The sequence below is a fragment of the Mustela putorius genome, unplaced genomic scaffold, assembly GCF_011764305.1.
Source record: "Mustela putorius furo isolate JIRA1106 unplaced genomic scaffold, ASM1176430v1.1 tig00003896_pilon_pilon_pilon, whole genome shotgun sequence".
Lineage (NCBI taxonomy): Eukaryota > Metazoa > Chordata > Mammalia > Carnivora > Mustelidae > Mustela > Mustela putorius.
Window position 1 is genome coordinate 10,584,332 of NW_025422045.1, and position 15,167 is coordinate 10,599,498.

Genomic DNA, 15,167 nt, shown 5'->3' on the forward strand with positions numbered 1-15,167 from the left:
AGGGAAGGTCACATTCCTGATGTGAAAGGACCGATTGAGTTATTAAAAACAAACTCTGAAGGCTAGAAGCTGTGTTAACACTTGAGAAATTAAAGGCCAGGATCTTGAACCCGACTCTGGTTTTCCAGCTTTGGAGGTTGGCTGGTTTAAATTTCATTTGGGGACCGTTCTACTCCTCCGGCCCTTGGCCAAGGCAGCCCCTTGAGTCCACAGACCCTGAGCAGGCCCTTGCCTCAGAAGCCGTGCTGCCTCAGTGGTTCAGAATGAAAGCTGTCCCAGGTGGTAGCTTGCTGGGAATTTCCTTCTAGTTTGGGTAGACCAGGACAACAGGATGGTTTTTGAACTTGGACCTGGGGCAGGGGTGTTCCACGGACTCAGTTCTCCCTCTCTGCCGCCCCATTCCTCAGGCCCCTTGGGTGAGGGCTGAGAATACTTCAGTCATTTCTCCAAAGGCAGGAACAGCCCCCAGGCCGGGTGGAGGGAGAGTGGGTGCCGGTGTGCTGGGAACACCTGCATGGGGGGGACGAGTCAGCTCATGAGTCAGGGGCAGGACTCGTGGTGAGACATCAGTGCTTCCTGTCCACTTGCGGGGCCCCAGAACCACCCCCCTACCTTCACCTTTTTAAAACTCTTGGCTTCATCCCCACCCAGAAAATCTCACGGACTCCAGGCATCCTCTCTGGAAGGGAGGGATGAAGGTGATGATGATGGCAAACATTTCTTGACAACTTAGTGTTTGGAGCGCTTCATGCACGTTAACCCAGGCTTCGTAACCACTGCACACGATGGCAGTACTATGATTCTTCACTTGCCTGATTAGGAAGCCAAGGAGCAGGCTGGTCACCTCACTCCTGCCAAGTAAATGGAGAAGCTTCGAACTCAGGCCTTCAAACTCAGGATTCAGAGCATGTGCTTCTCTCTGCAGCAGGACACGGTCTCACTGCATTGTTTAGACCAGCTCCCCCGTCCTCACCTCCTCCTCAGGACCAAGCTCTAGAATGGCATTTATTGGCGTTGAGGGTGGGTCTCAGGTTTAGGAGCTGGGGTGGGAGCCCTGCCCGCCAGCCTTTCTCTTCCTTCCTTGTTGATGCTCCAGGAACTTCCTGCCAGTCCAGGTGGGGCGGGGGGTTTAAGGAGGACTCACAGACCCTGCCATCAAGATACTATGGCCTTGTGGGGAATCAGTAAGGCAGGAGTAAACGTAATTATGAAACGAGAAGTAGGTACAGTTGAAATAGCCGGAGGGTCCAAAGGAGACAGTGATGGCGTCCCAGTGCGGACCTGCCCCCAGGCTGGCCTGTGTCTCTGTGGAATTCATTCAGTCAGGTCTGCTGTGTTCCCAGTATGTGCAGATACTGGGAGTCCATGTGGGCATTCACAATCTGATGGGAATGGAGGGAGGGGTCTCTGTCCCCCCGTGAGGCATTGTGCCAGACCCCAAGGGAGTAGGCAGAAGGGGAACTGTGTAGGCCAAGGAGGAAAGTGCCAGATCAGGTAGGAAGACCTCAGAGTCACAGTGTCAGGAGTGAGCTGGCCCCGGAAGGACAGGTGAGACGCTGGGAGGCGGAGAAGGAGGGAAGGACATCGCGGGTAGAGGGAAGGGCATGAAAGGGGGGGGAGCTCAGAGGACAGCCACTGTTGTGGTTGGCTGGGATGAGGGGGGCAGATGAGGCTGGTGATGCAGTGGCGACACTGAGCAAAGAGCCTTGAATGCTCAGTGGTTTCCTTCTTGCCTACGAATGAAGTCACTGAAGGGAAGGGTGGTTGGTTATCAGCTGACAGCTTCATAAAGATTAACCTGGCCAGTGTATAGAAGTTAAATTCTAGAGGAAATGGCTGGTGGCCAAACCCCAGCCCCCCCCCAGATTTAAAAAGAAAAATCTGCCCTTAGAAAGCTGTTAAACTGAAGGAGACCAAGATGAACGCTTTGGAGTGATGGCGGTGGGGCTCGGAGGGTCCCTGAGAGAGGCCGCGGGCCTGAATCAGCAGGCAATTATTGACCAGCTTTAACTGGGAAGCTGGTGAGGCAGGACGTCCAGGAGCCGGGATGGGCTTGGGTGGGAAGGTGGCAATGAGTGGCCGATGTCTAACTGTGTCCAGGACACAACCAAGCCGTCCAGAGAGACGCCGGGGCTGGCCCTGCTGACTTTGGAAGCCATTAGCCTGTGGGCAGCCTTTCCCAAAGTGGGGTAAGGGAGACAGGGTTTTGTCATCACCAGAGTTTGGAAACCTGTGCCGTAAGCCCCCCCACCCCATACCTCCCCTCCCTGGGCACCCAGGGCACTCATGTGGGCAGGCCTCTGAGCAGCCCTGTGCAAGGGAGGCCCGTTGGTTGGAACCTTTCGCCCCCGCATCTGAGCGCTGCCGAAACACTTCACTCTCATAACCTGTCAACCATCTGTAGGATCTCACCCTGGAAACTCTGACAGAGATCCGGCTGACATCCTGGGAGTGGGTGAATTGGGAGAGGGAAACCCAGCTCGAGGAGGAAGGAAGGCCAGAGAGGGACTGATCGGGTGCCCTGGGAGGGAGGAGGTTGGGGAAGAGGCTGAGGGTCAGGGAAGGGCTGGGTCCGGCAGCCAGTGGCGTGGGAGGCCAGTGAGCAGGTGGGAAGGAGAGGCCTTGAGGTGACGTTGGGAGTTCAAGGGCACCCTCGGAGCACCTGCGGGGAAAGGTGGGGGCTGAGGTCGGGCAGTGGTATGGGCAGGGCAAGTAAAAGGCAAGATGACAGTAGGGAAGGATGGGGACATCTCAGGACATTGGACTATTTCCTGCAAAGCAATTATGTGGGAAGAGAGGAAACAGAGGACATCTGGCTCGCTCCGCATTTCCTTCCCACTCCGGGCAAGAGACTGAGGCTCCTGCCACAGCAAGGCCACTCCTGGTGACTGGGGGCGGGGCCCAGATGAGTGACTGCCCGCCAGCTCAGCTCCTTGTCAGAGGCAGGCTCTGGGGAGAGCCGGCTCCGTCTTGCAGGGATGTGAGCAGGTGACGAGCCTGTGCTTCCACATCATGCTCCATGAGTCACCTGGGCTTTCCTGAGCCCTGAAGTCAAGGATTGGGCCGAATGGAGGGGAAGGAGAAGGGAAGTGGGAAGAGGAAAAAGATAAGGAGCTAGACCCTGACGGTGAGTAAGTGGTTCTTGCTTTAACGGGAGACATTTGGGAAGGGGTCTTGACCGATGGAGAAGAGGTACCAGGGAGCACCTCTGAGGTAGCGGCTACACTGGAGCTGGACCAGGTGACAGTTCCCAGAATGCCCAGAGGAAGCTCTCTTCCTCTCGTCCCTGAAAGAGGCCGTGGTCCAGGTGACAGCCTGCCTGGTTCCAGGTGTCTTCCCGCTGCCACATAGAGCTCTTGCTATGGTCTCCTCAGGCTCTGATCTCCTCAAGCTTAAGAAATTACAGACGTCTTGATGACAGCAAGGCAGCCGCTGGTCTTGGCTGCAGCAAACTGGTCCTAGCTGGAAGAGTGGGGAGCTGCTGTCCATGCACACCTCGTTTTGTTGTCCTCCCCCTTAAGGAGCTAGGTTGGAACTGGAGCCCCAGATGTGGGGAGCCTGCCATCTTGGGCCTGAGGGAACTAACCTTGGGGGACACAAGTGGCTTTGACGCTCGGAGTGGTGAGGGAATGTTCCAGAGCCATGTGAGCCAGGGCTGAATGGTTGAGCTTGGGTCGATGAGAGGTGGGCAGCCCAGGCAGCAGGGATGGCAGGGACTGAGTTAGGACCGTGGGGGTGCCTGGGGACTAGAGCATGGCATCTCCAGGGCGGGAGGTCACACTGCCTTCCACAGGGGAGGAGGGCCCAGGCAAAGGCAGTTTGTTCACATTCTGACCTTTACCCTTTGTGATTCTGGTGCTTTGCCTGCTCCTAGCTTTTGATTCATCGTAGAAAGTTAATTTCCCCCTGCCGTCCCCCACTCCTTTTCCTTTACCGGATTTGGATCTCTTGCACATGTTTTTAATAGGCATCCCTTAATTCAAGTGTTGCCTTCTGGGTTTTATTCTGTTTTCTTTTCCTTAAACAAAACAGAAAGTCTATGCCAGCTTGGAATAGGGCTTAAAAGCGAAGCCAGCCAGCGCCGTCAGGCTGGCGGGGAGCCAGCTGTGAATGAAGTGCCCCACGCCCCTCCAGAAGTTTGGCTGATACCATGCTGGTGGGGGCAGGGGGCGGAGAGCGGTGGGAGCGGGAGGTTCCTGCGGCTCCAACATCTCTGCTCTGGGAAGAGCGATGAGCCCAGATGCAGCAGTCTGCCCGGGAGCAGGGCCGTGTGCAGGGGCCGCCTTGGGCACACACCATTGTCTGGTATGCCAGGTGTGCCGAGTCTGTGGCCTGGAGATGCAAAACTACTGTCAGGGAGGCAAGTGCCCTTAGCCCTGGGAGAGTCATCCTCTCACAGGAGCCTCTGTGTGATATGTCTTCAGGTCCTTTGCAAGGAGCGATCTTATGCAAAATGGCCTTTGCATTTGTTGGAAGACTCTTGGAATTCAGGCTGGCTGGCTTGATGGATGTGGGAGGAGATTCAGGTTGCCACCTGATTTCTTAAAAGATTTCTTTGGAGACTTAGGGCCAGGGCAAGCTTTGATTCCCCTGCAGAACTTGTCAGCATTGTCTGTACACAACCAGAGACACGTAGCATGTGATGTTCCCTTTTTGCCTTGTCTGCTAGGGAGCTCAGAGCCAAGCTGAGTGCTTTCTCAGTAACTATAACCCATGATTTTACTGTTTATAATGTTCTCATTTCCAGCATCCTGACTTTATATTTTTCTTGTACTTAACCATGATACGGATAAGTCTTTGGGTGAGAAATAAAAATGAGGATACATGTGCTGTTTAAGAATAAGTTGCCGTTCGGGACGCCTGGGTGGCTCAGTTGGTTAAGCGGCTGCCTTCGGCTCAGGTCATGATCCCAGCGTCCTGAGATCGAGTCCCACATCAAGCTTCTTGCTCCGCAGGGAGCCTGCTTCTCCCTCTGCCTCTGCCTGCCTCTCTGTCTGCCTGTGCTTGCTCTCGCTCACTCTCTCTCTGACAAATAAATAAATAAAATCTTTAAAAAAAAAAAATAAGTTGCCGTTCAAGGGAGAACCTGGAGGTGGCAACCATATGTTTTGGTCTGCAGCTCCCTTTGAAGAGGTTCCTTGAGGAGGGGCAGCTGAGAGGTGCCGGGAGGGGCAGAGGTGAAAGGCACGGCTGGGTCTTAGGTGTTTCTGGAGACTTGTGACTACATGGCTGGGGGCACTGCCCCGGCTCAGTCCTGCTTCCAAACACAGGCCAGCTCATCCGAACAGCACTCAGGAAAACGGTACCCTTCAGACTTGGCCTTGGTCTGACTGCCCTGCCCTCCCCCTACACCCCCAACTCTTCAAACTAGCATCTCTTTAATTATGTGTCAGGCTCCCGAGTCCAGCGTTTTCCACCACATTGTCCAATGTGTATCTGTAAGTTGCGGGGATGTTTAGATAAGGGCTCAGATCTGCTTGGGGGGCCTCTTGGGCCAGGACCCCAAGCCTGTCTCTGGTTCTGAGATGCCTCAAAGCTCACATTTCCCCTGAGTGGTTCTGGCACCACGCTACCCAATGGGTGGCCTGTGGCTTTTTTTCTTTTGATGGGTAGCTGTGCCAGGCTTCCTGGGAGCCAGGCTCTCTCTCTCTTCTGCCTGCACTAAGCCCAGGGGGTGCTGGAAGGCTTTATGATTTGGGATGAGGACTCTGTTCTGTACTTTGCTGGGGACGCCAAGGCCCGTGCAGAGCAGCCCCAGCTGCCTCTCCAGGCTGACCTCCGCCAGATGCACAGTGACCTGGATGGTCTGCACTAGGCATCTTCCAGGAAAGTTGCAGTGGTTGTCCAGGCCGGGGGAGCTCACAAAGCAAGGCCAGCAGAGCCAGCCCCTGGGCAGTGGTGGTCAGCAGCCCCTGCTCAGGACTTCTTGCCTCCGATGCGTTGCCCGTCCCTTTTGAGTGCCTGGATTATACTTGGATTTCTTGGTGTGTGTGTGTGTGTGTGTGTGTGTGTGTTTTTAAGGTCACCAAAGCAACATAGCTCACATTTTAGTGACCACATTGTTTAAAATATAGCTTATCTCATTGGAATGTCGGAGCGTGGAGTGACACCAGAGCCGGATGGGGCCCATGTGGCTCAACCCGACCTCCGGGGCCTAGGCCACAAGCCACGGTCGCCCCTGCCCCATCACTCCTCCCTCCCTCATTACAAGTAGCCCCTACCGTCTCTCATCTTCCCTGGGAAGAGAGGAGAGGGCCAAGGACATTTTACTTCCCCGCAGTGGAGGCCGGGACAGGAGCAGGACGTACTCAGGTTCATGTACATCCTCAGTTCTAATCATCAGCACCACGTACGGAATGCTTGATGCGTGCCCCGCGCTTTTGGGATTTCTCCCAGTCTGTCCGCAGACTGGGCGGTGTTGGTGAAGGGGGCCGCCCGTCCCGTGGCTGTGGAGAGCCACGTGTCAAGCTGAAACCCTCAGAGCTGGTCTGATTTGCTCACAGTTGCAGAGCCGATCTGTGTGGAGTGCAGAGCGCGTTCTGGGCTGCCTGGCGGTGAAGCCTGGGCTCTGTGACCTGGCTGAAGCTGGAAGGCGGTGGTCTCCACGCAGGGGCTCTTCTGCCCCTTCAAAGACAGCTGGCAGTATCTGGAGCCATTTGTCCGTGTCCGGCTGGGGTGGGGGTGATGGATGTGTACCACTGGCATTTAGTGGGTGCTGCTACAAAGCCTGTAACAGATGGGGCTCCCCACCCCCCAGTCCAAGGATCATTTGGCCCAAGATGTTGATGATGCTGGGGCGAAGAGGCTGATCTAGGTGTCCTAGCCCTTCCATGGACGCTTTCTGGGCCTGTGCTGAGTGCAGGAATGTTACCGATCTGCATCTTCTTACATATGGGGTAGGTGTTCTCCTTCCCCTGAGAAGGGATCATAGGCACAGACCCCACAAGTAGATCTGGGCCCTCGGCCCTGCAGGCCCCTCCCAGAACAGTTTCTGATTTTTTTTTTCCTCTTGTGCTTCACACATTTCCAAAGTCCTGGTGAGCAGATTTCCCCGGGGGTTCTCACTCCAGGCAGTGAGCTGGGGTCTCTGGCCAGGGCTCAGCGCTGGCATGGTGAGCCTTTCCTGTCCCTTGTACCTGATCCCGCAGATGCACCCTAAGTACTCAGGGGACTCCAAATATATTTAATATCAGGCTGGAGGTCTAAGACGGAGGAGTGAGAAGGGGCGGGGCCTCTTTGGTTCTCCAAGAGGGAGGTGGATTCACGTAGGCAGTGAGGGGGTCAGGACAATACTCCACCCCATGTTGGGGCCGTGCGGGGCAGGGAGGCTGGACCAGCGTGCTGGGGAGTCCTGTTAGGATGCTGCAGCACTGATGGCAGGGAGGAAGGACGGGGGCCTGGCCCAGGGCCAAACATGGACCCAGTGGGGTGTCCGAGATGATACAGGGAGGAGGGCCGGGGGCCCGGACAGGTGTGGACTAGGGTGGCCGGAGGTGACAGGAAGGTGAGGGAGTTCCAGGAAAGAAGATGGGGGGGAGGATTGTGTAATGGGAAACCTCTATTTCAGGGTTCCCAACTCTTATTAGAAAGAGAACTGGTGTCTCCCAAGATGGCAGTTTTGCTTTGAGGAGCTCTTGGTTGAGACCACAGGACAAATGGAGAATTTCTTTTAGGTGGCTTTGTGTCTTAGCCGTCCCGACAGACAGCACGTGGAGACATTTGGAAGATAGTTTCTGTAACAGCGGTGGGTTCACTCCGTGGACCATGCACGTGTGGTCGGAGGCCCAGTGCCCTGTGCCCCCCCCCCCCACACACACAGCCCACGCTTTGCCAGCCTTGTCATCTTACAGGCTCGGACTCTGAGGCTCGGCAGGCTCGGAGTGCCTGAGACCAGGCAGAGCCAAAAGCTGAAAGCCCCTCTGAGGCCAACAGGCTGGGAGGTGGCCGTGTGGGTGGCATGGCCACCCCTGGGGAACCTGCCAGGCCTGTTCAGCAGGCTTGCCCAGGTGTTGGGTGGTGCCTGGCCCTCCTTGAATACAGCATGAACCCAAGGCCAGCCAGGCAGGACAGGGCCCTTTATGAGCTAAGACTAAATGAAAGCAGCAAGGCTAGTGGAGAAGCCCTTTTCCAAACGCTAGAGTACTTTATCACATTGGATCCTGCAGGCTTCGGTAGGACAAGGCACGAGGTCTGGGGATTGTAACACCCTCAGAGAGGTACAGAAATAGCCTTGCAGAGCAGCCAGGGGAGCTTGCTAGGGAGCAGGCGAACTAGGGGCCCCTGACCCAGTAGCCTGGCTTGTCTCCCCAGACCTGCAGCCTGTCACCTACTGCGAGCCGGCCTTCTGGTGCTCCATCTCCTATTATGAACTGAACCAGCGCGTTGGGGAAACATTCCACGCCTCGCAGCCTTCCATGACCGTGGACGGCTTCACCGACCCCTCCAACTCCGAGCGCTTCTGCCTGGGGCTGCTCTCCAACGTCAACAGGAACGCGGCCGTGGAGCTCACGCGGAGGCACATCGGTAAGGGCACCCCGTCTCCTCATCCACCCCCCTCCCCACCCACATCAGCCCAGCAGCCTGGGCTCAGAACCCACCTGCCCCTCCTAACCACCCCCTCCCCCCGCTGTGCCTTACCTTCTGCTGGGACCTGGGGAAAGGACCCACTTCCCCAGCCAGCCCCCAAACTCTGTATTGCCCTATTTAGGGGCCAGGCCAGAAAAGTTCACATTGCTTGGTCACTCCCATTAGAAAACATAGATTAAGTCTGAAGAGGGGAAACCCAAGGACAAAAACACTCACTTGAGGGGATAAAAATGGCAAATCTATGAAAAGGGCAATGTATGTGATTATCTTAATAAACATATCCCTAAAGGACTGACTGCTAGGTGGATAGGTAGGTGGTGTCCAGAGTGATCTTTTATTAATTTCATATAGGCTGCCAGAACCTTCTAACACCCAGAACATACTTAAGAGACCACTTTGTTTATGGAAGAGGGAGCTGTGTGTGTGTCACTTGGATATTCATAGTTTGGGGATCTTGAGTCCCTCAGAAGACCCTGGAGATGGTATAATAGGGTATGGTCAGTCCAGAGCCCCTGGGCTCCAGGGCAAACCCCGGAGCTGGGCAGGGCACCAGCGGGTCTGGTCCTAAGTGCACCAGAGCACGCTTGATCTTGTCCATATCATGTCTTGAGTTTTCACAGAAAATTTCATTTAAAGAGAGGATTTTATGGTTAAAAGATGAAACGTTGGGGAGCCATGGGTCTGGGCCTGGGTTCTCGTTCTCCAGGGAACAACCTGATGCCCACGGGAGAGCAGAGCCTTGCCGAGGCCACACCATGAGTGTGACCTAGTTGGTGACAAACAGCCCCCTGCCACTGAGCCCTCAGCCTTACCAGACAGCATCCATATTTGTTCTACGTTAAAAAAGATATGGGTCCTGAGCGGCATCCACAGGTGTTTGTTGTTCTCCTTATGCTTTTCTATATTTTAAAAATAGTGGTTCAGACACTACCAAAACGAAACACATTTTTGTTCTTTTTGTCGGGGTCTTTCCATCTCTGCCTCTGCTCTTGACAGACCATCCAGCGGCCCCTCTTTGTGGACCCCGAGTCCCCCCACACCCCTCGTGTGTCGTGCCAAACTAAGGAGAAAGGGGCTCTGGGGCCATCATGGGCCGAGGAGGCAGAACTCCCACGGCCCCCTGGTTTCTGTCCCACTTGACCTCTGGCTCCATCTTCCAACCCTCTGGGCCTCTTCCCCAGAAGCGGCAACAGAGGCCATCGTCCCGTGCAGAAGAGCCTCCCCAGGCTGAGAGCAGCCCTCATGTCAGCGTGTTTACGTAACTGCTTGCTTCGGCTCACAAAGCCAGCTTAAAAATAATTTCTGTCCATCTGGAATGGATTTCAGAGATGGAGGAAAAGTGAATGGCAGAAACCTATGGAATGTTTTAGAAAAATGCACAGAGAGGAGAAGGTACAGGGGTGGCATGAAGCCATCCCGGTCATGAAGGGCTCCTGGGATGTCTGCTGAATGAGTTTCTGTTGCAGCTCCCGCTCAGAGGGTGCTGTGTGGGGCTCGGCTGCCCTTTGAGTTGCGTGGGAACATCGCCCGTCTTCTGAAGAGATGGAGGCTTTGAGGCTGAGGAACTTGATTTTGGCCCATGGCTTGTCTGTGGCCAAGGCCGTCATGCAGACTTAGCCCATGCCCCTTCCCTGCAACACTGGCCGCCCCGCGTTAGGGGACCCGGTGTCACCCCCACATCCCCTGCGGGTTTAAGCTTGGACTCTGGGTCCTGTTTGTCTGGTGAGGCTGGCGGGGACGCAGTCGCTCAGAACACTGGCTGCAGCTTGGGCCCCTTGGCGTGCCTCTGCTGGCCCTGGGGCCAGCCCCACCCCAGTCCAGTCTGACCCCCATCTCTCCAGGGCGAGGCGTGCGGCTGTACTACATTGGAGGGGAGGTCTTCGCAGAGTGCCTCAGCGACAGCGCCATCTTCGTCCAGTCGCCCAACTGTAACCAGCGCTATGGCTGGCACCCGGCCACTGTCTGCAAGATCCCGCCAGGTAGGAGCTCTCACAGCCCCACCCCGTGGTGCTTCCAGGATGCTGGGGCTTTCTTCATCCTTACCTTTTCTCCTCTTCTGCGTTTGTACTGCCAGCCTGGAGGGGCTTCATAGGGGTTTTGTCTGTGTCTTATCAGACGCAGCCTCTGATGGCTCTGCCTTTGATCCGTAGCCACTCGCTTGCTGCCCTGCGTGCACAGATGCACAGGCATCATGCTTTTGTCCTTCACTCCACAAACTCACACAGCATGTGGGCACCATGCCAGGTGCTTGAGGGAGACGGAGGGGTCTGGGAGGCCCTGTTGCTGTCCCCACAGACCTTACAGGCAGGCTAAGTGTATGAGACAAAGACACAAATGGGTTTAATACAAGGAAAGGTACTAATCACCAAGGAAGCAGCAGAGATAAGGTGCTCTTGGATCCAGGGAGAAAAACTCATTTAAGTGTTGGGATGGATCAGGAAAGGCTTCCTGAAGGCGGCACACAGGCATTGAGGGCTGGCTGGCATTCGGCACAGGGTGACAGTTGGGGTGGGGACCTCAAGGGTACATTATGGGCCAATGCCCCGGGGGTGATGGAGAGTAGGGCACATATGGGTGGAACTCTGGCTGGAGAGGCCATGTAAGACGCAGGAAGTGTTTAGAAAGCATGATGGGGCCAGGCCCCAGAAGGACGCAAGAAAGTTCTGCTTTTATTCTGGGACGCTCTTGTGGGTTTTCTGTGTAGAACTGATGAATCCCACCTGTATTCCAAGAAATGGCTACAAGCTGCACCCCAGAGGGGGGGCTTGGATAGGGCCACAGCTATGCAGCAACACAGGCAGAGAGACAGACCCCATCCAGGCCTCTGGACCTAGAAAACCCAGGCCGAGAGCCCCGCCAGGGCCCGCTTCTCACAGGCATGCAGCCCCGGGCCGTGCTGCTTACGGAGTGTGGGCTGTGACCGGGCTGGTACTGGGTGTGGCATGTGTTTCCTCCTCTTGGTAGCAGATGATAGCAGAGTGATGAGCTTTGGGCAGGGTCAGCACAGTCTTCTCCCATTATCCTGGCTCCTCGAGTGAGGAGACAAGTTCAGAGAGGGTAAGCCACCTGCACGGAGGCACAGCGCTAGGGAGTGGCTGAGCTGGGAGGAGCCTAGGATGGTGGGACCGTGGAGTCCAGTGGTCCCTCTGCTTCTTGGCTTGGCTGGGAGTCGGACCCCACCTGCTGTCCTGTGTCACTAGACTTCCCCTTGGAGAAAAAGAAAACTGGAAGCTCAGTTGTGTTCCTGGCCTTGTCGCTACTCCCTTCCCCAGCCATCCCACACCTTTCTGGGGAGAGCTGCCTTGGCCCTGGTGGGGTTTGTTATCATAGAACATAGGAGCTAGGAGGACCCCCCGAGGCCAGCCTCCCATTTTACAAAGGAGACCCAGGCTTATGAAGAGAAAGTGACCGGCCCAAAGTCACACAGCAAGATTAGGAGTCCGGTGTTGGCCTACTAATAAATGTCACCTTAGCTCACCTGTTGGGTATTTCTAGCATGTGCTGTTGTTATTTTTCTGATTGACATATTCAGGCATTCAGGCAGTACGACTTCAGGAGATTTATTATAAACTTTATTTGGGCCTGGCTCAGGTTTTACTGCCTGGAGAGTTAGACACACATCTTCACTTTGCTACGAATATCACCCTGCCCCAAGGCCAAACTGTGGCCCGAGTGTCTTGCTCCTTCCTGCTCCCAGGTGGATTGAGCAGGGAAGCCCGGGTAGAAGGTACCCTGGGACCCTGTGCCGAGCCACCTGTTGGAACAGCAGGCTGAGGAGCCTTTCGTCTGGCCTGTTTCCCCTGCACCTACTGTCAAGGGCTCCAGCTCCCTGGGTGGTCAGCCATGCCCCACACAGCCATGGGCATTCTGGCTTAGGTACCTTCTCTCTCTAGTCCCTGGAGTCCTGCCTTGGCCCTTTTGTCCAGGGCAAGGCCCACCTCTGCAAACCCTTCCTCAGGTTGTTAGGTCACTGGCTTTACAGTCTTCCTCAGCCTTCCCTGGCTCCGGGAGCTGGGGCTCACAGGCCAGTGTTGAATCCAGCCCTGCGTGTTGCCACTGAGGTGGGGCCGGCTTCAGGGGCAGGGACTGAGATGAGGGGGCCTGTCCCTAGCGTGGCACTGAGTGTGGAGTATGGGGCGAATGCACGGAATAACTGTGTGCCACTTGGGCCGGGTGAGGTATGCTGTTCTGGATGACCCAGGGGTGGCTTCAGCCAGCAGTGGGGCTCTGGACGTGTGTGCCTGTCCCCGCAAGCACTGTTTTTGTTCTCTTGGCAGGGTGCAACCTGAAGATCTTCAACAACCAGGAGTTTGCCGCCCTCCTGGCTCAGTCCGTCAACCAGGGCTTCGAGGCGGTCTACCAGTTGACCCGGATGTGCACCATCCGCATGAGCTTTGTCAAAGGCTGGGGAGCGGAATACAGGTCAGGTCTGGGTGCCACCTGTCATGGGGGCCTGACTGCACAGGACTCAAGCAGCAGAGCAGGGGCCCCTTAGAGATAAGCTAGGCCACCCTCCCCCCAGAGAGCAGAGACCAAGGATCAGAGGCCATGGCTAGGCAGGCCGGGAGGGCCCAAGCCACGCTGGGTAAGGAGGAGCTGAGCACGGCAGTGTCTCAAGCACCAGAAACACATCTTCCTCACCATCACCCTGGCCGGGGACACTGGTACCACTGCCGGTGCACAGATGAGGGGACCAAGGCCCAGGGAGGGAAAGTGACTCGCCTGAAGTCACATCATTAGCGGAAAAGCTGAGCCTAGCACTCTGCCTCTTGGCTCCTTGCTCGTTGTTCATTTTGGGCGGATGATTTTAGGACAACCCTCTCCAAGGAGCTGTTCTGCCCTTCTCTGGGGCTCTGCCTCTGATGGAGGTGACCCTGAGGAGCTCAGGTATTAAAATTGAGAGGCAGATGGGAGGAGAGAAGATTTGGGTAGTCAAAAAGGAACCGAGTTTACCCGCTAAGAAAGGAGTTTTATTTTTATTTATTTTTTTTTTTCAGAATTTCAGATACTGGTTTAAACATAGCACTGGTCAGGTCTACCTGGTCTCTTCTGTTGAATCTCCCAGAGCTTTCTGGTTTGGGTTTGGCGAAGCTGGTCCCTTTTCTTTCCACGCCTAGACTGGAGGGTGTGAGGGCCAGAGCCCTGTGGCCCTCCGGCCCCCAGCTGCCGTGGCAGACGCAGAGGAGCCCGCGAGGCATCCTGGGCCAGCGCCTTGCGAGTGACTGCCCCCTTCTCTTCATTTTTCCAGATGTTTGGAATCCATTTTGTTTTGTAGTCATTCTGCACCCAGGCCAAACCCATTTCAGTATTGGCTCTGGGCCACCGTTTGTAATGAAATCCAGATGAGCATGACTTATGGAAAGTCAGATTCTCATTAGAGGATTTCGGTCTGTAAAGTCCTCTCCTATTTACCGTATTTGAGCTGCTGTTCCCCGTGTCTGCCCCACAGGTCCAGGGAACACAGCATCTTGGTCTGGGTGGGGGAGGGGGCATCTCTGTAAAATCCAGGATGAGTGACTAACCGAGTAATGAAAGTAGTCAGGCCTCTCAGGAGAACTTACAGCCCAGTTATGACAGCCTGAGGAGATGAGCCCAGGCCCGAGGGCCCAGCCCAGGAGAGATTTTAGCCCACATTTTGGCCCTGGCTGAAATCATTTATGGGACCAGAGTGAAAGGTTACAAAATTAGTATTTTTCTTTCAGTGGGGAAGGGAACTACTTAGCTGGACACCAATGGAAAAGAGCCAGATAAAAGTCCTTTTGCTCTTCCTACACCCAGACTTCTCAGAGGACTGTACTCAGGCATTTCAGGTCAGAGAGGCACCCTGGGGTCCACAAGCCCATCTAGAAACCTCCTTGCTTGCCTAGGCCAAGCAAGGAGGGCATGTGGCCTCGAGCTAAAAGCCCTCGAGCTTGCACACCACAGTGGCCCTTCAGCTCCCAAGTGCTGGGAGGAGGTCCCTTGGTGGTAGAGGCCTTTCCCTAGGGGCACTGTGTCACCATGTGGGACATGCTGCCAGCACGTGGGGTCCTGTGTGGCCTACCGCGTCACTGCCACCTGGCAGCCCCACAGAGCTGCCTAATGGGCGGGTGCGGCCCCTTCCCAGAACAGTCTTGCCCTCCTTCTGCCTCTTGGGCCAAAGAGAGAGTAAGGTTTCATCCCTCCTGTCAGATGGCCAACAGCGGGGAGGGCCCCGGGCCCAGGCCTCTCACCTCCAGCTGGCACAAGCACCTCCGGCCTCAGCAGATAGCCTTTGCTCACTGGAGGCCTTTGGGAGCTCGCCTGTGGGCTGCGTCATCAACCAGCCTGAATTTAGACAAAGTGCTTTGGGGAAAAGAAACGTGTGGTGTGCCTTGGTTTTTTCCAGTAATTGTTCCATGGCTTGCTCTGCTTGTAAGATTTTCCAAAATAAGGCCATAGATGGGAATTATATCAGCACATTGGGAACTGATGGCATGTAGATTCTGTCGGCGCTGTGCAGAAAACACCCCTCCATCAGACAGACACACGTCATCAGGGCCTGCTGGGACCGGACCTGGCCCTGGAGCTGAGGCTGCCCATTCAGGACAGATGGGACCCAG

At 55.6% G+C, this 15,167-nt stretch overlaps 1 protein-coding gene across 6 annotated transcripts in view; it reads left to right on the forward strand.

Annotated features, from left to right (window-relative positions):
* SMAD3 (SMAD family member 3) overlaps positions 1–15,167 on the forward strand; it is a 116,988-nt gene that overhangs the window by 96,985 nt on the left and 4,836 nt on the right. For all 6 annotated transcript variants that reach the window (XM_045067606.1, XM_004758623.3, XM_045067607.1 and 3 more), the window contains 3 exons: positions 8,311–8,523; positions 10,428–10,565; positions 12,864–13,008. In XM_045067606.1, coding sequence (XP_044923541.1) covers positions 8,311–8,523; positions 10,428–10,565; positions 12,864–13,008 — 496 coding nt within the window. The remainder of the gene's footprint in view (positions 1–8,310; positions 8,524–10,427; positions 10,566–12,863; positions 13,009–15,167) is intronic.